The following is a 21479-nucleotide window of genomic DNA, read 5'->3' as shown; positions in this document are numbered from 1 at the left end:
GTCCTAAGATGCAAGTGTTTGAGAACTGCTGTGCTAGATTAGCATGTAAATATGATGCAAATCAATTTTTTATTAATAGTTCCATTTCCCTTCTGAATAGCTATGTATGTTCAATAATTGGTTTTGGCTTGGATCATTTTCATTCAATAGTGAAAACCATATTTTGAACACCTAGTATGCTAGGGTACCAAGATGCATAAGACTTTGCCACTGCCCCTAAAGCTCATGCTATTAAGGCCTTTGCTTGGTTAGGAGAGAGCATTTCTTCCAAAACACATCCCCTGGCCCCAGTAGAAATGTCCATGCTACTGTAAAAGAGTCTGTCAGTACTGGGCAAATGGAAAGCATTCCTGATTTCATTTTGCTTGTAGTGTTGTTCCCTGAGGAAGGTGGTGTGGGAGAATTTTTAATTTTATTTTGTTTTGCAGATAGGCTAATAAGCATACTCACATACACACATATACACACACTAATATTTGCAGAGCTGACCAGTTACAATTACTTAGGGGAGTGGGGTTGGAATGGTAATAAAATTTTGTTGAGAGGCCCTTCATGAACAAAACAGAGCTACCAATAGCAACTTCTTACCCACTTTGGAAATCCCCTTCTCATGAATCCCTAATTTAGATCTAAGTGGTGTGGGAGATCATGCAATGAGTTAGGATTAGAATTTCTGAGAGATTAACACTTAGATTCTGTAACAAGCTTGTAAATGGTTTAATTTGGAAGTTTCATTTGGAGAAATAGAAGGGCTATTATCTGGACTGAAGATTTTCTGTAAACTTAGATTCCCATTCGTTATATCTTTATGTATCCTTGTTTTTAATCGATGGTGCTTTTCAAATGCAATTATGTAGGCAGATTAGGTGTGTCCTTTCTGATTAAAACAGTTCATAAATTGCAGGTTTAGAGTAAAGTTGGAGGGTAGGGGTTTCTTTTCTGAAGAGATGGCTTATTTTCTTGTGCATTTTGACCTGTCCCTAATACTCATTTGTTACCATTTTCTATCTTAAGTCTCCATGTGTATTTTGAAGGCTTTTAAAGAAGGAATGTTTTACTGCTGAAGGAATATACATTTTTTGAATATTTTTAAAAGATAGTTTTGCATTCTTAATGTGACCACATCAGGAGACAGTGTTGTTTATTTCACTATCTCCATTGCATAGGTTTTTTTTTTCTTTTTAAAGATGGCTCATCAAAGAACCCTCCATAAGATATTATGAATCTCTAGAGCAGGGGGAGAGTTGTAACTCTTGAATCTGTTGTCCGAAATCACCTTTTGAACAGCAAACCTGGAAAAGTGAGATGTTGCAAAGGTAAACAGTGTACAGATTATGGTAGAATGGAATTGACAAGCTGGTTAAAAAAGGATGATGCATTTCTAATTAGCCCACAGTGCCTTTAGTTAGAAATTAATTAGATACTGTTATGTAAATGTCATGTTAATTAAGCAAGAATATTGAAGTGTTATAAATCTACAAAAAAGAATGGCTATTTTTGTGTATTAATGTTTTGCAGTTACCATGAAAGAGCTGATAGTAGAATATTTGATTATTGAGCTTCTGGCAATTTTTAGCTGACTGACTCCTTGACAGTCCATTTTTCCTAATTGATTGGTGTAACACATGGTATAACTGCGGCCGGTGCGGGCTAGTGGAATCAGGAGCCAAAAATAACCGCTCATCACAGCTCTTTTAACAGAACCTTTCTGGGTAGGTTGTTGATCTCTATTTTCAAGGTTAAGGAGAAATACTGTTTTTCTGTATTTACTCAGCCTTAAATTTGGAGTGCCTAAGATGATCGCCAGCATTAATGCAGCTGTACTCCATACCTGTGTTCTTGTCTTTCTCCTGAGTCACAGTCTTCAACCAGTCAATTGGATTCACTACTACATCGGTAGCTCAGTGTTTTTTGACATGCTCAGTAACTGTACAGAGGCTGAAAAAGAAAATTTAGGGTTCCTGCCAATTCGGCTTGCAATGTGAATGTCGATAGTTGACTGAATACCTTTATTCAGTCCTTCTGGTTTTGCAGCTTACAGTGAAGTTAGTACGCAGATTTGACCCCTGTCTTCAACTTTACTGGGCTGTAATCAGTACTTTTTCTTGAAGAAAAATCCATTACCTTATTGCAAAGGCTGTAAAGATTTCTAGTTTTTGGGAATATAGCTGAAGAATTTCATTTCATGGCTCTCATGTGGAATTGCAAATGTGATCCATAGTGCTGCATTATGTATGACACCTTTAATACAAGAATAGAAACATCCCTAGAAGACAAGATAGAGTATTCAGACTTATAGTCACAAACCACAAGCTACCACAGACTTTACTTGCAAATTCCTGACTCTGGATTGTTGAAATTTAGGAAAAAGTCCTGAATGTAATATCAAATGAAAAATATTAGGATTAAGTATCTTCAGATAATGAATAAACTTGAAAAATTTCATATATGTAATTTGCTTTAGTAAAAGAAAGCAAAAACACTCATGGGTGATGGGCTAAAAGTTTAGGTGAGTTAATCTTGATATCATCTGGTTCAGAATTCTCAGAGAGTCATATTAAGCAATGAACCTTAACTATGATTTTATTTTTAATATTTAACAACTGCAAACTTCTTGTTCCAAACTCAGTTGCTACTAATAACAGGATAGAAGGTAATGGTGTGAATCATTCTGTGCTTAGAAATGCATTTATTTTCCCAACCTTCCAGTCTTGATCCTAACACCCACACATAGACACACACAGCATCACTACATTAACATGTAGGACCCAGGCATGAAAAGGCTTCTACATCTTACTCTTCATGTATTAGCTCTGTCTACCCTTCTGCTTGGAAAGAAGAGGAAGAAAGGCCAAAAACAGGAGCAGAAATTACAATGATTTATGAGACTGTATGCCAGCCCACCTCTCAGATGTTAGCCAACTCCATTCCTTGATGGAACACATGCCCTGAGTTTGACCCTTACCATCGACTCTCAAAATTATTTTGTTTGCTGTGTACCCACATGGGACTCATGTTATATTTTTATTGTTGTGGACAAAAACCTTAGGTTCCCCTTGAGTGGCCCTTAATCTCTTGCATTCATTTTAACAGAGTTGACTTGCAGTTAATTGTGTATGGGTAGCAACTGTAATCTCTTGTGGGTTACTCCTTTTATTTGAGAGTATAGGAATTTTATATGACAGCACAATTATTATAGAATATATGTGAGTGCTCATGTGCATCTGCTTTGGATTTTAAGAAGTTTCTTAGGTTATAGTCTACCGTACCAAACAATTCCACGCTCTCTGTTCATAGTATTGTCCAGCTATCAAAGCTGGAATGTATTATCACTGCCAGTTACTCTTGCTGTCAATTTGTTTTGGCTCAACTATGGTTCTGTTTTTGCTTTACTATAATGTAGTGAATACATTGGATTGGGTTGTTAGTTTAACAAGCTCTCTGGAGAACACTTTCATGATGATGCATGTTGTGATATGCTAGGTAGCCTTAAAGTTATTTGTATATTTGCCAAAACCTACAGAAATTCATTCCTTAGGAATTTTCAAAAGGATAAACTTTCAACCTACAGATGAGGTAAAGATTGCTTTTGTAAACATGGGAGAGTGTTTATTCATGAGTGCCAGCCAAATTTCTTTAAGGGTTTTAATTAAACCAGTTACCTCTGCTCTTATAATTTTACTGAATGAATTTTTTTTATGTCCTTTAAAAAATATTCTGCTTGGGGGCTTCCTAGGTGGCGCAGTGGTTAAGAATCCGCCTGCCAATGCAGAGGTCACGGGTTCGATCCCAGCTCCAGGAAGATCCCACATGCCGCGGAGCAACTAAGCCTGTGTGCCCCCCCCCCAAAAAAAAAAAAAAAAAATTCTGCTAGTTAAGCTGTTATTGATTGACAGTTGTGTTTTGTGTGGCTCATAATGTTGTATGAACTCGATGATCTTAGCCATATATTAAGCTGGCAGTTAGTGTTATCAGAGATTGGAACTAACTGGGCTGTTACCATGTACATTGTGCTTAGCTGATTTAAAAATGTACAGTAATCTCTTCCTGTGCCCACCCCAGCCTATTGCACGAAAATTCCAAAGTTAAGATCTGGGAATCTGTATTTTTAAAATGTACCCTTGGGACTTCCCTGGTGGTGCAGTGGTTAAGAATCCACCTGCCAGCGCAGGGGACATGGGTTCAAGCCCTGGGCCCGGAAGATCCCACATGCCACAGAGCAGCTAAGCCCATGTGCCACAACTACTGAGCCTGCTCTCTAGAGCTGGCAAACCGCAACTACTGAAGCCCATGTGCCTAGAGCCCATGTTCCAAAACAAGAGAAGCCACCGCATTGAGAAGCTTGTGCACTGCAACTAGAGAAAGCCCACGTGCAGCAATGAAGACCCAATGCAGCCAAAAATAAAATAAATAAATAAATATTTAAAAAAAATAAAATTAAAAAAAATGAAATTATCTTCGAACTTTCTGGATTCCAGAAATCTTGCAGTATTTTTATCTGGTGGCTGTTACACAAGTGTATATATATGTTAAAATACTTCAAGGTATATATGCACTTCATTCTAGTATTTCATTCTCTTTATGTTAAACCTCAATAAAAAAGGGTTTTTAAAAAGTGTGTATTGCTCTCCTGATTCAATCAAATGGCTTGCAGTGATTACTTAATAAACACTATAAAGTGCTCTTTGTTCATATAGTCATGACCCAGGAGTAGGGGACAAAGTGCGTCTTGACCCTTGGGTGCATAAAACCTCATGGGAGAGAAAGTGAGAGAAAGTGAAGATACATAACATAAAGCTTTATAATTTATGAAGTCTTTTTGTACAGATGATCTCATTAACATTGTGACTTATGGGCAATTTTACTGTCCCCATTTTTTTGTGAAAGAAACTAAGGATCATGTACCCAGGATTACTCAGTACGTAAAAAAGAATAGTTGCAGGACTTAACTACTTATGTTTCCAGAAATAAGAATGATCCATTTAACAACAAAAAACAAAACAGAACACAAAAGCCAAAAAAGTCACACATGGAAGCAGAAGCTGTAGCACTTTATGGAGCTATAGAACTAGTGCCCAGAGGATTTCGAGGACGTGGGGTCTGTATTAGGTTTTTTTGCAGCTCATTGTCTCTCCATGTTACTTATTTTCATGTCACCAGTGCCCATTTGGATCTCCAGAATTTTAGTATGTTAACCTTTCTCTGTTGAATGTGACATTTGTAGAAAAATTTTCAATTGAAATGCCCTGTTCTTTAGATGTTTCTAACTTTTAATTTATTCTTCCCTCATTTTCAAATCCTTGAGAAGTATTTCCAGGTGATGCTGGCCAATGATGAATAATCCTCCTTCCTGATTACATTTGGCATTTATTACTTGTTCCATATTCTTTGGCACTTGATCATTTTGCATCTAGCTTTTTTTTTTTTGCTATCATGTATTGTTCTTTAAGTACACAGATTTTGTCTTTCTAGCAAGATTATAAGCCCCCAAGCATGAGACTGACCTGTGGTGGCACATAGTAGGTATTTGCTTAGTGGTCTTTGACATTAACAACACACTTACTTAGTTTTCCTCGCTTTTCCTATGTCCCCTCTTTGTCTTCTTACACCCACTAAGGTTTGTTGCTGTTATGGCCTTGATATAGGAAACAGTAGACTAACAATGAACTTTTTAGGTGGGATCTCCAGGTTCCAAAACCCATGGATCTAGTGGCATAAACTGTAGGAACAGGTCTCTGAGCTCTTTCATCTTTCCTTCCTTTTTGATGAATAACTTCAGTGATAGGAAGTCTTATCATAGGTAATGTATAACTGTGCTAAGTAATCATGTTTCCCTTTGCCATAGTCACCTGGGAAGCTTTTTCAAAATATATGTGTAACATTTGCCTGTGTGTCCCATTCCTTAATGATCATCACTACTGCCCCTCCCAGGGGATGTCAGAAACCACTGGTCTTCATGTTTATACAGTAACTTCCTGTTTCAGAAGGTAGGGCATAGTTGATTGGATATGTTGGAGTATGTATCAATATCAGCTTAGGAATCTGTTGGTCATCCTGATTCTGCAGAATGAAATTATTGCTTTTCAAGCCTTTACCCACTGACTATCTCTCTTGCATATTCTTGAATTATACCTATCCATCAGATCCCTGGGCCCACAAAGATTCCATGAAGGCCCTCTTTGTATCATAGTTTTATAATTTAAGTAGATATTCTTTCTTGGTCATCAGTGCTGTCTTTAAATATTACAGTGATCCTTATTTCTTCTGACAAGCAGTTTGTTCTTTAGGGAGTTCCCCCCACTTTAAATAAGGCCAGTTTTGCAATAAATTCAAAGGTAGGGTGACCACTGAAATAAGCCTAAGACAGAGTAGTCCTGCTTATTGCTCTGTGGAAAAACTCATCTCCCCAAACTTATGGGTAATTTACTCTTATCCGGATCAGAATTCTAGTTAAAATTTTTTTCTTTAACATCTTAACATTATGTGACACTTGATTATTTTTTATGGAAGACATGTTATAATGTAGAAAGAACATAGACCTGTAGACTAAAGTGCTAAACTAAGAATTAACCTACCACTACCATCACCACCTTCATCTTTCCTACTGCCCCTTCTTATGCATATTTACAGGTTGATCCCTTCCTTTTTAGGTTTCTCTTTATCCAAGATAGCAGCTCTGGGTATATGGAGGGTGTGTCCTGACTGATGTGCCTACCTTTCTGTTTCTAGGTGGGCCATGCACAGATACAGCTCATGTCTCGTTAATCACACCAACCAAAAGATCCTGTGGTACAGGTAAGTACATCATTCTTATCTGGATTTGTTCTTACCTGAATTATTCACAGGCATTAGCTACTGGTTTTAGTGTGGTGTCCTTGCCAGGGTACTCTGTAATTTCTTCCATCATTTGTGAAGTGATGTATTATGTGCTTAATATTGGGAGTGGAGTGTAAGCAGAGGTTGGAGTGGTGCTCTTGGAGGTCAGATTGATTGAGTTAATTCTGGCTTGAACCAAGAAGGTGAACATCAAAATTTACCTACTTCCCAATGTCTGAAGAATGCTGTTAAGATCTAAACCATACAGAAAATGCAAATCATTGCCCAGTTTCTAGTGTGTGGCTAGGTTGTGTAAGTCATGGACCTACTAAAAAAAACATTATTTAAATAATGGTGGCTGGCGGGTAAAAGAAGTTGTAGTACAGATGATCAGGTTAACTGACTAGTATAGTGTCCTGATAATTTTAGAAAATTATTTTCTTTCATTTGTATTAAAGCCATGGGGTATACTGAAATCATTCTTTTCATATACATGGAGTCCCCCCAAAATCTTTGTGCATCTGTGACATTTTTATTAAGCACAAAGCCATGAATCTTATAGCTCTCTAAAGAGCACTCATAATGCCCATTGCGCTCTTACCCTGTAGCTTAATTTATTTTCGACAATATTTACCTTTTTAAGTAATGCTGCCTGCTATTTAAAGTATCTTAAGGATTATATTTGAAAGTCAAAAAAATTATATTGTTTTTGTAAAGGTTGCAAAGTATTTCTCATAACTTACAAAATCCTTATAACTCCCCAGAGGAAATAGCACAGACTATCTCTGTGTACAGACTTACACTGAAACCTCAACCCCTTTAAATGCTCATAGTTTTGTTTTGTTTTTTTTTAAGAACTTTTATTGAGATATAGTTAATAGACAATAAACAGCATATATTTAGAGTGTACAATTTGGTATCCCAATCTCCCAATTCATTCCCCCCCAACCCTCCCCGCTTTCCCCACTTGGTGTCCATATGTTTATTCTCTACATCTGTGTCTCTATTTCTGCCTTGCATTTCCTCTTTTCATAGTTGTTAGCATTTGCCTTATGTATTGAGGTGCTCCTGTATTGGGTGCATATATATTTGTAATTGTTATCTCCTCTTCTTGGATGGATCCCTTGATCTTTATGTAGTGTCCTTTCTTGTCTCTTGTAACATGTTTTATTTTAAAGTCTATTTTATCTGATGTAAGTATCGCTACTCCAGCTTTCTTTTGATTTCCATTTGCAGGGAATATCTTTTTCCATCCCCTCACTTTCCGTCTGTATGTGTCCCTAGGTCTGAAGTGAGTCTCTTGGAGACAACATATATATGGGTCTTGTTTTTGTATCCATTCAGCCAGTCTGTGTCTTTTGGTTGGTGCATTTAGTCTGTTTACATTCAAGGTAATTATCGATATGTATGTTCCTGTTATCATTTTCTTAATTGTTTTGTTTTTGTTTCTGTAGGTCCTTTTCTTCTCTTCTGTTTCCCACTTAGAGAAGTTCCTTTAGCATTTGTTGTCAGGCTGGTTTGGTGGTGCTGAATTCTCTTAGCTGTTGCTTGTCTGTAAAGCTTATGATTTCTCCGTTGAATCTGAATGAGATCCTTGCTGGGTAGAGTATTCTTGGTTGTAGGTTCTTCCCTTTCATCACTTGAAATATATCATGCCACTCCCTTCTGGCTTGCAGAGTTTCTGCTGAGAAATCAGCTGTTACCCTTATGGGAGTTCCCTTGTATGTTATTTGTTGTTTTTCCCTTGTTGCTTTTAATAACTTTTCTCTGTCTTTAATTTTTGTCAGTTTGACAACTATGTATCTTGGTGTGTTTCTCCTTGGGTTTATCCTGCCTGGGACTCTCTGTGCTTCCTGGAATTGGGTAGCTATTTCCTTTCCCATGTTAGGGAAGTGTTCAACTATAATCTCTTCCAGTACTTTCTCGGGTCCTTTCTCTCTCTCCTCCTCCTCCTGGGTCCCCTATAATGCGAATGTTGGTGCGTTTAACGTTGTCCCAGAGGTCTCTTAGGCTGTCTTCAGTTCTTTTCATTCTTTTTTCTTTATTCTTTTCCACATCAGTGGTTATCACCGTTCTGTCTTCCAGGTCACTTATTCGCCCTTCTGCCTCAGTTAGTGTGCTATTGGTTCCTTCTAGTGTATTTTTCATTTCAGTTACTGTGTTGCATATCTCTGTTTGCTCCTTAATTCTTCTAGGTCTTTGGTAAACTTTTTGATCTTTGCATCCAGTCTTTTTTCAAGGTCCTGGATCATCTTCGCCATCATTATTCTGAATTCTTCTTCTGGAAGGGTACATATCTCCTCTTCATTTAGTTGTTTTTCTGTGTTTTATCTTGTCCCTTCATCTGGTACAAAGTCCTCTGCTTTTTCATTTTCTCTTTCTGTGGCTGTGGTTTTCAGTTCCACAAGACGGAATACTTCTGATACTGCTTGATACTGCTGTCTGCCCTCTTGTGGAGGAAGCTATCCTAAATGCTCATAGTTTTGATGTTAACCTCAAACAGGCCTGTCCATGCACAGTTTCAGAGTACCATCCAGGTGTTGAATTCTGAGGAATTTAATTTTTACTCTTTTGTTCCAAATGACTGGTTTTGAGGCAGGGCTGTGTGAAATAGTGCTGATGTGCTCACATCCCTCCTGTGTCCAGTACCCAAGATCCGCTGGGTAGTTCCTGACTGAGACCGAAGAGAACTGTGCCCTGGGGTGAAATAGACCATCCTGCTTAGCCAGAGGGAAGTCCGAGAGCCATCTTCCTACCCATTCCAGCAAGAAGCCTGAAAACACTCAGAGTCCTTTGATTTCAGGTCCAGCACTTCACACACACAGTGTACTTTGGTCTTTCTTTTTTCCTTCTAGTCTTGGCTCTCAGGACAGGGTTTACTGTTAGCACTACCGACATTTTCAGGTGGCATCAAGGAGTGAGCCTCTAGCGCATTGGGTCATCCTGAGAGATTTAGGAAAGAGACTTGTGTGCTCAGCTTAGAAGCTTAGTTGCTAAAACTAGTAGGAACCCTTCTTGAATGTCATGTACTTGTGTCTCTGGTTCATACTTTCTGTTCCCATACTATCTTGTATATCTAAAATTACTACCATTTAATGCATGCTTACTGCGTTGCCAGGCACCATTCAATATACTTTACATACATGCATATTTAATCTTCAGAACAATTCTGCAAGATAGCTATTCCTCTTTTACAGTTAACAAAGATAGGAACTCAGAAATTTAAACACATTTCCTGGAATAATGTTGCTAGTAAGTAACAGAGCCAGGACTTGAACACAGATCCTTCAGATTCTAAAGCCTGCTTTTCACTACATCATATTCCTGCTTATCATATTTTATTGTAATTATTTATGCTCCTAATCATACAGTGCAAAGCATATCATTGACTGAAATGTGGAGAAAGAGAAACACAGATTTGGAACTATAGCATGTAGTGACATAGATTTTAAAACAGAATTCTAAAAGCTGATCTTGTTTCAGATCCTAGCCTAGCCCCTTACAATATGTGATTTTTAAGTAAATAGCATCTGAAAATTTGTTCTTCATGTGTAAAATGAGGTGATAAATCTCATAGGTTGATGTTAGAAAAGAAATGATACACATAGAGCTTGCTTAATACATCTTCAGTAATGGTAGCTGCTATTATATTATAGTCTTACCATTAAAGGTTATGTGTATACAGTGGCCAGTCATTAGATAGTGTTGATAACGCATCAGTAGGTATTTTAGGCAGAAAGGAGTTAGATTAGAAATACCAGAATGCATTGCCATGCTTAGTTTCATTAATTGATTTTATGTTGATCATATTCTTTATTGCATGTCAGTATTATAGTAGGAACTGAAGTTAAGGTCTCCTTACATGAAATGAAAGTGAGACATTGAGCTCTCAGTTGCACATTTCCAGGCCTTCTTTTAGGGGAATATATCCTTCTTAATTACAAAAAGATTGAGAGTTTCTAACTTGGAAGGAGATTAATGCTATATGCAGGTCATCTCCTAAAAAGCCTGAAGGAAAGTTGAGGTTTCTCACTGTGGACATTAAAGGTCAGCAAGTTCAGTTTGCTGTATACTTTTTCTCAAGTAGCCGATCTGTGGCCTCCTCAGGGGGCCTTCTGTCTTAGGCTGAAATAATGGCCCTGCCTCTAGAGGACAGAGTTTCCTGATTTTCACAGGTAAATTAAATGTTTTGCTTTGAGAATCACAAGCTGACTGTCTTTGTCTCCATCTTTCTGTCCTAAAATCTGCAGGTTGCCCATGGTGGGGATTCTGAGCATTGTTCTTATGAATCAGCATTTGTTAGTGTTACATTGCTGGAGTATTCCTGTATTCTCGGTGTCTAGATTCTTCAAGAATAGGACTCCTGCCTCTAACACGTGCTGTGGTGCTTTTACCACAGGGGACACAGGGACAGTAGGTCTCCCAAGATCTCCCAGAGTGCAGGGCTTCAGGCACAGATGATAACAAATAATTCCTTTACAGTGGTGTCATTTCTTAGGAGCCATAGAGTTAAGCCCTCTGAATTAGATCTTACTGACCCCCTCCCAGCCAATCTATCCGTATAAGTTTGGACCTAATGCAGCCTCCAGCTTAATAATGCTGTGTGCTAGAAAAAGGATACATAAGCTAAAATAAAGTTAAGTTAGTGGACTCTGAAGAAGGGCATACAATAAACAACCTGTGAGGTATGGAGAGAAAATCATAAGAGCTCTTTATCTCAGCCTTTTAAAATTTCTGTTTCACAGATTAATTACATAATTATGTATTAGCCCATATGTATAGTTTAAAACCAGCAAATACAGATATATACATATTAAAGGTACATTAAAGGTAGATGGGAATGTGCACTTTAAAAAGGTTAGTGACCTTTTCAGTGCCCATGTCATTTTCTTTTTAGTACTTGGCAGAGCAGATCTAATCTAATGTACTCAGGCCTGAATGTAGCTTGAGTGGTTGATAAGTGTCTATATTTGTGTCTCAGGTGACTCCTGTTTGATCCGAGGGTATTGTAATTTAGAGAGTGGACGACAGTGCAGAGTGGTGGGTCTATAAGCCATCAACGTGAGAGGGGGGAGGGGACCCTTTAAGAAATTGTGAGTCTAAGAAGCAGATTGCAAAAGGCAGCAGTAGTAGCAAATGAAAGATCATTCCATGCTTGTGAGCTTGGTGGGAAAGGCTTTTCTTTAGATGCTGGCTGTTATTCACGTAGCATTAACAGTTAAACTCAGTAATCTTTAGATGGAAAAAAATAATGGCACCATAATCCTTTTGGTATTTAAGAGAGAAAAAGTTAAGCGAAGGTGTGTGTGGCTTTGTAGCGCTCTGGGCTATCTACAGTCAGCAAAGAGTTGAAAAGTGCTGCCAAGTCCCAGGTTGCTAGTGGTTAGAATGTGAGAGTTAAAGTATCTCACACCTTCAAATTACTAGAGAGAGCTTACGTTTCTTTAAAGAGCTCAGAGTGTTTTGCACGTGTTCCCTGTTAATTCTCACAGCATTCCTGCCAAGAACAAGTATATTGTGAAGGAAAGGGTTCGCTTTTCTTGGCAACAAACTACCAGAAGATTCCCTCTTGTCCTTCATCTTTTCTATCAAGTTATATCTTAAACCAAAACTTGTAATCTGAGCTGTAGTCATTTCCTTTAGTCAACTTTTTTGGAATATATTTGTATATTTAGGTGAATATCTTCATGAGGTCATATTTTTATGTTTAAAGTGTCTTATGGGGAAGGAGGGAGGTTTGTTGCCTTTTCTTAGGATTTCTTATTTAAAGACATGTTATGTAATCTTTTTTTATATGAATTTTCAGAGTTACAGCAAAAGAAATGTTACTTCGTATTTTATTTGTTGGAGCTTGCCATTAATGAACCTTAAAATTTAAGCTGTAATAGGCAGATAGAAACATGCCTTCCTTGTCTTAAATTTCCTTGGAGAATTTAGTCTTCCTCCAGCAGGATCCTGAACATTGACCAACCCAAGAACCCCGCGCCTTTCAAGAGGGGTATTAACCAGCTCTTAGCTCTAGGCCCTAGGTTGAGTTTATCAAGGTTGACTTTTTTAGCACATGGAAAAAAAGAAATCTCTCCTTCCCTACCTAGATCATCAATCTTATATGGCTTTTTTGTTTGTCTTTTCATTTTATAGTCCTTTTATTTCTGAAGTTAAAATAAGTTACAGACAAATTTACAGACTAGGTGGTACTGTCAATAGACTTTTGCTCCACTGTATCTATATTCATTTTTACTCTTCTTCCAGCAAGTATGTTGAGTAAATAATATTCTCTCTGATAGACTTGAAAAGTGATGGTTTTAAAATACTTGTATGTTAAAAATGTGATTATAATTAGTAGAATAGCAAGTAAAATAACCATTTGTGGGGCCATAAGGGAGTTGTAGTATTGCCTAAAGATGAAAGCAGATGGGACTAGAAACTGTCCCATTAAACATCAAGGAATGTTTTTGCAGAAAGTATCAACTTTCCACTCCATAAGGAGCATGCTAATTCATTTTAACTGTGTATCCCTTGCCTGATCTCAAATCTTGTTTCTCCCTTTCCTTTTCCTTTTCATTTTCCTTTTCTCTTTTCATTTCTTTTCTTTAGCACATGCTTATCCTTATGGGTCATCTGTTTCAGTGTGATGAACAGTGACATGAAATAGATAGCCTGGTATTGTTCATTGTTTCCTTTTTTTCCCCAATAAACTTTTTCTTAACTCACTTCTCTCAGGTAACTTGCTCATGATATTATTGTCTGTTCTTACAAAGACAGGAGTAGAAACTCCTTTTCCCCTGGGAGTTAAGAGACGATTGATGTGCTCAACACTTTCCACATCAGTGTTCACATGCAGTTAAAGGGAAATGTTTCATTGTTGTTATGTTACCAAGAGGTTTATATAAGATCTTTTAAATTGATCCAGAAGCTAAAGGGTGGTAGTGCTAAATCAGAGGTGGCCCTATAAATCTTAGAAATACCTGTGATTGTGTGTTTTATCTCCTGGTAGAGTCAATATTCGTGGAAACAGTGCATTTAGTCTTGGAGAGTGGAGTCAGTGACTACAAACTGTATTGGTCAGTATCACGCACTGTAGGTAACTCTTCTCGGAAGGACTCTGTGAAGCTTTAAAAGGAAGGAAAGTGGCCTTGCGTGTGAGTTCAACCATGTAATTCTGTTTTTTTCTTTTCTTTCCCTTCTTTTTCTTTTCTTTTTCTTTCGGTCCTTCAGGTACAGCTTTTCCCTCAGGTCTGCAATATCAGCATTTGAGATAGAAAATTAGAAATTTGACCTACTTATGTAATATGCAGGTTCCCATCAGGAGAATATTAGGGAAGATATAAACCTTTCATTTTTTATTAGCATTTAATGTAACCATTGAAGAAAGATAAAAACAGTAAATCTGTCATGACAAGGGAGAAAGTATTAAAAAAAAATGTTTTACCTTGTGCACTCATCATCTTGAGTCCTGAAGGAGTTCATTTGATTCCTTGGGTGGGGGATGAAATGAATACCAAATATTAGGCAAGATTGCAAAAATTTTTCTAATCTAGAAGGTGTCATCTTGTTATGTTTTATCATAGGAAGAAAGTCATAGGTTGTCATGGTATGCCACAGTGATTGTTTACTGACAGTGGTTTTTGGCCATTGAGTGGATAACTGGGAAGGGAGGTAATCTGCTAAATGCTTTTTCATGTGAGTTTTTGGGGTTTTTTGTTTTTGTTTTTGAAAAGTTTAATCTGCTTGATTTGTTGTATAAAAGAATAGAATAAGGTAGCAAGGCTTATTATGAGATGGTCCGAAATTCAGTATGTAAATAATAGCAGATGAATTTAAAAGCACCTTAATCTATGCATTAAAAGCACAATGTATAGATTTCAGAAAAGCTTAAGGAAAGCTTACTGTTATTCATTTGTACCCCTAAATAAGAGTTAGGCCCCATTGCCACCAGTTGCTGTGTTTGTGTTACAGGCCAGCTAGACATGTATGTGTAAGTTTGCTGAACTTGAAGTCAGAGGCTTGTTTTGGAGGCCTTGTTTGGGTTTTGCTTGTGAGAAGCAGTGAATCCCCCTCTGAGAAGAGGCTGATATAAGTGAATATCAAGCTAAGGTGCCAGTCTTGTCAAGAGGAATTTTTGTGCTTGAAGGATAAAAATGCACTCCAGTGTAAAGAGGAAAAGGAAGTGTGATGAGGTTTGTTGCTGTTTTGGATGTGTGTGTCTGTCTGTCCATCCTAGGCTTTGGTGTTGAGTTGCTTTTGGTCCACATGCTTTGTGCAAATTCAGGTTGCTTGGATACTCGAATGCGGTTACAACTGTTTTTTTGCCTTTATGGTCATTTATTTTATCACAGCTTGCACTCTTACCAAGGAGAAAAGCCCTGAACTTCCATTAATTAGCTTTTCTATTGCTCCACTGGGGCAAAATGCCTGAGCCAACACTATTTAAAAAGGATATCAAGGGAATTTAATGCTCCTCTCCTCCTTTGAAACTTTTGGACTTTTGGAGGGGTAGATCTGCGGGATGCCTTTCAGGTTCTGCTCCATAGCACGTGTGTGCCTGTTAGAGGGCGGCTTGTTAGAAATGTGGCTTTCCTGAAGCGGTCTTACCAGGAGCGGGCTAGAACAACCACAAAGCTGAATTATAAATCATCCAAGCCTCGCAATGATACTCCCCATTAAGGAGACTTTTTTTTTTTTTTGGCCCTCCTCAGTTCCTGGCTATACTAATAGAACAGCGCATCAAGCAAGGCTGTAAATAAAAGTTATTACCTAATAGGTGGGTGCCGAAGTGGAACGGACAGAGCTGAGGCATGGAGCCCTTATTACTGCTCATCAGCAATTATAAACAGGATAAAGTGTCTGGGACTTGCGCTGATGCAGCGAAGGCTAATAGAGGCTGGGGATGACAGTAGGCTGTGATAGGATGATGTATGCTGATGGGTTTTTACTGCCTCATCGTGCTGCTTGCTTCCAAGACAAGTTGTGTTATGCGTTTTCCTGCTTGCTCATCTATCTGAAGAGGCAGTCCCATTGCCTCTCCTGCCAGCAGGTGGGCTGGCATTTATTCCTCATACCTGTGTCTGCTTCTAAGTCACCCCCATTGTGAAGAGTTTCAGAAATATTTCATAATCATGGCTGATTAAAGCTGTGATCTTATTGTATTGCCTGCTGTCATGGTTATAGATCACACCTTCAGAAGTGTTTGCTTACATGGAATATAGGACAAGCAGAGACACTGTAGTCAGTCAGCCAGTCTAGTACTTTATTAAAAGACCGCTGTGACAGAGTTCTGTAGTAGATGCTTAGGAACTTGCAAGAGAAGTGATAAGCATGCATCTTGCCCCTGGTAACTTATACCATAAAGAGAATAAGTACAGAAACATAAATACAACTGATTCCAGCTTTAGAGAGCAAGAAATGTAACTCATGTTTATTTTTAAAAGTGAGGACAGGGAGGATAAATTATGCTCATCATTAAAAGCAAATATTATACAAATGTGGGTTTTTTTTCTTTTAAAGAATTATATTCCTGGTGAAATGCTTAGAATTTAGTGCCTTAGAGTCAGTACAAGTGATAAAGGGCTACTGGAATGTGGAGGGAAAGTCTAGCAAAGTCTAGTGTTTTCTAGTGAACAGAAAATGGCAAATATGACCTGGCAATGCTTTTGAGCAGCAGATAAGCACCTAATACATGGGAAAATTGAGATACAACTCTGTTCAACTTTGATCACTCAGCTTCACTAAGTCATAGTGATTAGACCTTTGAGATATGAGAAGTCTTTGCAGAGCCACAGAGGAATGCTTTGAAAAGGGTTTACCAGTTTGATCCAGGAGTTTTTGAGCGTTCTAGAGTTTAGTTGTTTGTCACTTGTGCCTTTAAATGGATATAGCTCTTTATGCAGTACCTTCAAAACTAACCTACCAGGAGACTTCCTGCTGTTAGAGAAATTGTAGTTTTTCTATGGAGTTCTTTGATGCCTTAAGTTATTTTTAAAGAAGGCTGATATGTTATAATCTCAGTATTAAAAACCAGATAAACCAAGAATTAATGTGATAGGCGAGTCCTTCAGTGTGTAAAATATCTGGTCATTGGATTTTGTGGATAGGTTTTTACTTTTGCAAATTAATATTTGACTTACCAAAGAACCAGTTCATTCAGAGCGCTCTGTGGGTAGTAGCCAGTGGAATGAAGGAATAAAGATAACTGAGAAAAAAGTTTTAAAATAATAATAACAGGATTTGATGGCTGATTAGAGCTGGCTGAAAAAAGCATGCAAAGTTATTAACTTGGGGAGCTGAGGGAAGAAAGATGTGACTGATGTCAGGGAGGGAGGGGGAAGAAAAGTGGTTGAATCTATTTTCAGTTTTTGATGCGCTAAAATTTAGGTTACTGTAGATTGTCCTGTAGAAAGTTATAAATGTAGACCTAGTTTGGAAATCATCGATCTTGAAGCAGTGATGAAAGCTGTGCAAGTGAGTAAGGGAATGAATACAGAAGAACAAGGGGCTAAGGATTGTACTTAGGGGGTTGGGAAAGAGAAGAGGAGCCAGTTAGTTAAGGAACCTGAAGAAGGGAGAAAACTTCATACAGCATCATGAAAGATGCATTAGAAGAGGGGCCAGGAAATATGAGGACTAAGGAAAGCTGTTGCCTATGGGTAGCAGAAGATCATTGGAAAACCTGAAAGAAGTTAGTGTCATATGGTGGGAGAACAAAGCCTGATGGGAAGTCATTAAAGAGGCATTTGATAACAAGGAAATAAAGGCAGCAGACACGTCATTCAGTTAAGGAGGTAGTGTTGAGCCATTAAAAAATCAGTAAATAGTGGTGGTTGGAAGGAGAATCAGGATCAGGCATTTCTTGCTGTGGAGGTGATCAAGATAGGGACATGTTTTGCCCTTATTAAGATACAAAGGAAGAGAAAGAAATGGAAAATATTAGAGGAGGAATAGTAAAGATACACAAGCAAGATTCTTTAGAGGCAGAAACCCAGAAGCATTAGTTCCCTCCTTGAGTATAAGCAAACAGATACAGATACAGATAAATAGGTTTTCTCTTTTAATACATATACAGTTAGCTGAGACAAGATGAACTAGGGAGTTCATCCTTGAAGGTCATTATTTTCTGAATAAATAGATAATACAGCTATCAGTAGCAGCAGAGAACTGAGAGCACTACCATGGACTAAGAGGGGAAAATAGGATTTCCAAGGAGTAGCTAATCCAAACTGTCATTAAATAGTTTAAATATATAGTGGGCCAAAGTGAGACTTTCTCTGGCTACTGTATTTAACCCAGAAGAAAAGAGCAAAGAGAGAATAAGTGGTACTCATTTCTTTGTTTTTTTAATTATATGTTTTCATTTTTATTAAAGTAGCACATGGTAGCACATCATAACCCAGAATAGTTTATAAGAGAAAGACAGCCTAGAGATGGTCCCACCCCACAAAACTGAGCAGCATCTCTCTTTTGACAATTTCTGTTTTAGTACTTTCACTCTTTAGGTTACCTTTTTATTAACTGTGGAAGAAAGAAAAAATGCTTATATCCCTACTTTTTGACATGTCAGCTGGTGTCAAACAGGAAGATTTTAGCTCACACTGTTCCGCATCCCAGCTTTTGGAATTTATATAATTTGTTTTCATCCTTTTCTTTCTTGATCCATCAATTTCCAGCACCATCTCTTAATGAGGATATTAGTACCTCTGATTAGAGGTACTTCCTTGTCGTACCTCCTGTCAGCTACAGTTGTACTTTTTATATTGCCACAGTTGTTAACTACTTACTTTCAGCTTATAACCACAAGCAGATCTTCCTTGTTACGTCCATAGGTTGTTTCTAAAAATTGAAAGCCAATAAATGACATATACATTATTATGACTCTGTAAATGTTTTTCCCAGCCAGAAGGCCAAGTTATATGCTATGAATAGATGGCTTTTTCTGTGGGTCTAATGTCACAGTGCCTGAGCCTTTAAGGAGAATGTTTTACATCAGAGCCAGATCAGGTTTGGTTTTTGTTGTATTCTGTCAGTTGCTCGAAAATCATGCCACATTTTAGTTTGCTTTATATTTGGATTGTAATTTTTTAAATATTTTTTTTCTTGAAATTTATACTTTTCTTTTTTTCTAACCTATATTTATACCTTTCACCCAAGACCTCCCTCCTGGAGCCCACCATCTTTCTGTCTCAGTCTAGACTAGATGTTCTTTAAGCCTGTTTTGTCACCTCAGTTTCCCTTTACTGTTCTCTCTTTTCTTCCCTCAGTTTTTGAAATACAACCCCCAAGTAAGTTCCTAAGAGGAAGAGTGTTGGGGTTCTTGCACCTCTGAAAATGTCTTTCTGTGCCCAGCTTGATGCAAAGTTTGACTTCTTGAATGAGAATCATTGCTCCCTAATATTTCATGTTATTGCTGAGAAGTCAGATGACACTGATCCTAAGTAGTATATCGAGGGTTTTTCCACCTCCAGAACTCCTAGGATCACGTTTTCATCCTTAGTGTTCTAAAGTTTGTAGTAAGTATCTAGCGGTCATCCTTTTTTCTCCCCCATTCAAGATGCTGGATACTTGCTAGGCCCTGAGATCTGAAGACTGACGACCTTCTTCATGGAGCTGCAGACTGTCTTTGATATTCCCCAACCCAATGTTCTCTCCTCTTTGGGGACTTATAGATGTTGGACCTGCTAGATTGGTGATCTTAACTCCTTTCTTATAGTCTCCATCTCCTCTGTGTTCTGGGTGATTCTGTTGACTTTATTTTTCAGTTTTTCTTTTGATTGTATTTCAACAATCATATTTTCAATGAGCTTGCTCTCCTCTGAAGGTTTCTTTTTCATAATATCCTATACTTACTTACGGATATAATAAGAATTATTATATAGTAATATCTTTTTTTTTAAGCTCTGTCTGTCTATCTGGCTCTGTCTGTCTATCTGTCTATTTATTTTGGCCACACTATACCATGTGGTGGCATGCAGGATCTTAGTTCCCCAACCATGGATCAAACCCACGCCCCTTGTAGTGGAAGTACAGAGTCTTAACCACTGGACCACCAGGGAAGTCCCATGTAGTAATAGTAATACCTTGTGAGTGTATTAATTAGTAATTAGACTTGTGCTCTTCTGTTTGCTGAGTTCTCTGTGGTTGTTTTGAGGCCAGTTTTCCTATTTATCTTAGTCTTTTACTTCATGCTTCAGGTTCTCCTCATTTGCCTGGTGAAGCTTGGTTTTCTGTTGACTTTTAAGAGAAAAGGCCTAGATGGGTGGGAAGGGTTTCTACCATGCCCCTTTCTTGAATGGGAATTTTTACTTGTGCTCTGTGTGGAATGAAGTGGCGACGAGGTGTTAACTGGCAGGGTTTGTTGTGAGAACGGTGATGGAGGAGGAGGAGGAGGAGGAGGACGGGAACCATGGAAATGACTTTGCCTAGGCAAGTCATTCAGTTTCTCTAGACAGGAGCTCTCCAGATTTTTGCCAGGTAAATATGGCCTGCTGCCAAAAGCAGTACAATTGTTTTACAAATACACTTTCAGTGCATCCCCTGCTTTCTGCCCTGCTTCTCATTCTGCTTCTCTTAAGACTTTTCCTTTGCACGCAGAGGCTACCACCTCTGCAGTCGCCAAGTTTCAGCCTCAACCCACTCCCACTGCTACCACCATCTAGAGATTTGTTTAAAATCTTTTGTTTCACTTGGGTCTGGGGGGTGGGGGTGGGGGGCGTCAGAGGAAAATGTGTTTAATCCTCTTAAACTGAAAGTTATCTAGGACAAAGTCAGGATTGTGCTTTCTGATTACCTCATTGGTGGAAGACAAAAGGAAAGGGTAGTGTCAGTAGTGTGTTGTGGTTCTTCGGAAATCTGAGGGATAGGATTGTACCCAAAGTAAAGCCCCTAATCCCTGAAGGGAAGAGAGGTATAGGTGTTGGTGGTTGAGAATGGGGTCTCTAGTGGCAGACCTCCTGGGTTCACGTTCCAGTGCCCCCTTTTACCAACCATATAACTGGAAGAATAATTGGACCTGTCTATAAGCCTTGATTTTCTCTTCTGTAAAATAACAGACCCAGCCACCAAGTTGTTATTGAGGGACATGAAATAATCTATTTAAAGTACGTAGTGCCTGGTAAATGCTCAGTAAATAATAGAAATGTGGACAGAAGGTACCTGATGGTCCGAATGAAAGGAGGGTAAAGAGGAGTTTGAGGTAGCGTGGAGGAAAGTAAGAAAGAACCCACATAATTCACATCCTTTGGCTGGACAAAGAGGCGGAATCATAAACTGGTAATGAGGACCTGAGGCCACGCAGATTGGAGAGTGCAGACCTGGAAAGGGAGACGTGAAGGGAGTGGAGTCAGGGGCAGTTAGTAGCCCTGATTCAGCAGCTGAGGGCTGTGAATGACAGGAAGCCCTTTCTTAAGAAAATTGGGCATCAGAACGGGGAAATCACACTTCTTTTTTGTTCTGTTTTCTTTCTAGGCCTTGTTTTAAAAGTAAAATTTTACTGTATGCATTGGTATAAAGTAATCATTACAGAAGTTTCACAAGCTTGCTTTCCAAAAAACAGTAAATACTTTTATTTTCTGAGCCCTTCTCTAGGGTTTTATTCTTATAATTGAGAACTCTTTCTTTCTGAGGCAGATCACAATTTAGGAGCCACAGAGGGTAGATAGTTTTCTTGTAGT

At 38.3% G+C, this 21479-nt stretch overlaps 1 protein-coding gene across 1 annotated transcript in view; it reads left to right on the top strand.

Moving 5' to 3' along the window:
* Positions 1 to 21479, top strand: part of ZFAND3 (zinc finger AN1-type containing 3) — a 342068-nt gene that overhangs the window by 270714 nt on the left and 49875 nt on the right. The window contains exon 4 of the mRNA XM_057698349.1: positions 6730 to 6795. Within this exon, the coding sequence (XP_057554332.1) occupies positions 6730 to 6795 (66 nt within the window). The remainder of the gene's footprint in view (positions 1 to 6729; positions 6796 to 21479) is intronic.

Source organism: Hippopotamus amphibius, chromosome 11, assembly GCF_030028045.1.
Source record: "Hippopotamus amphibius kiboko isolate mHipAmp2 chromosome 11, mHipAmp2.hap2, whole genome shotgun sequence".
In the NCBI taxonomy this organism is placed as follows: domain Eukaryota; kingdom Metazoa; phylum Chordata; class Mammalia; order Artiodactyla; family Hippopotamidae; genus Hippopotamus; species Hippopotamus amphibius.
Note: the sequence above shows the minus strand (reverse complement) of the source record. Positions and strands in the feature narration are given on the sequence as shown.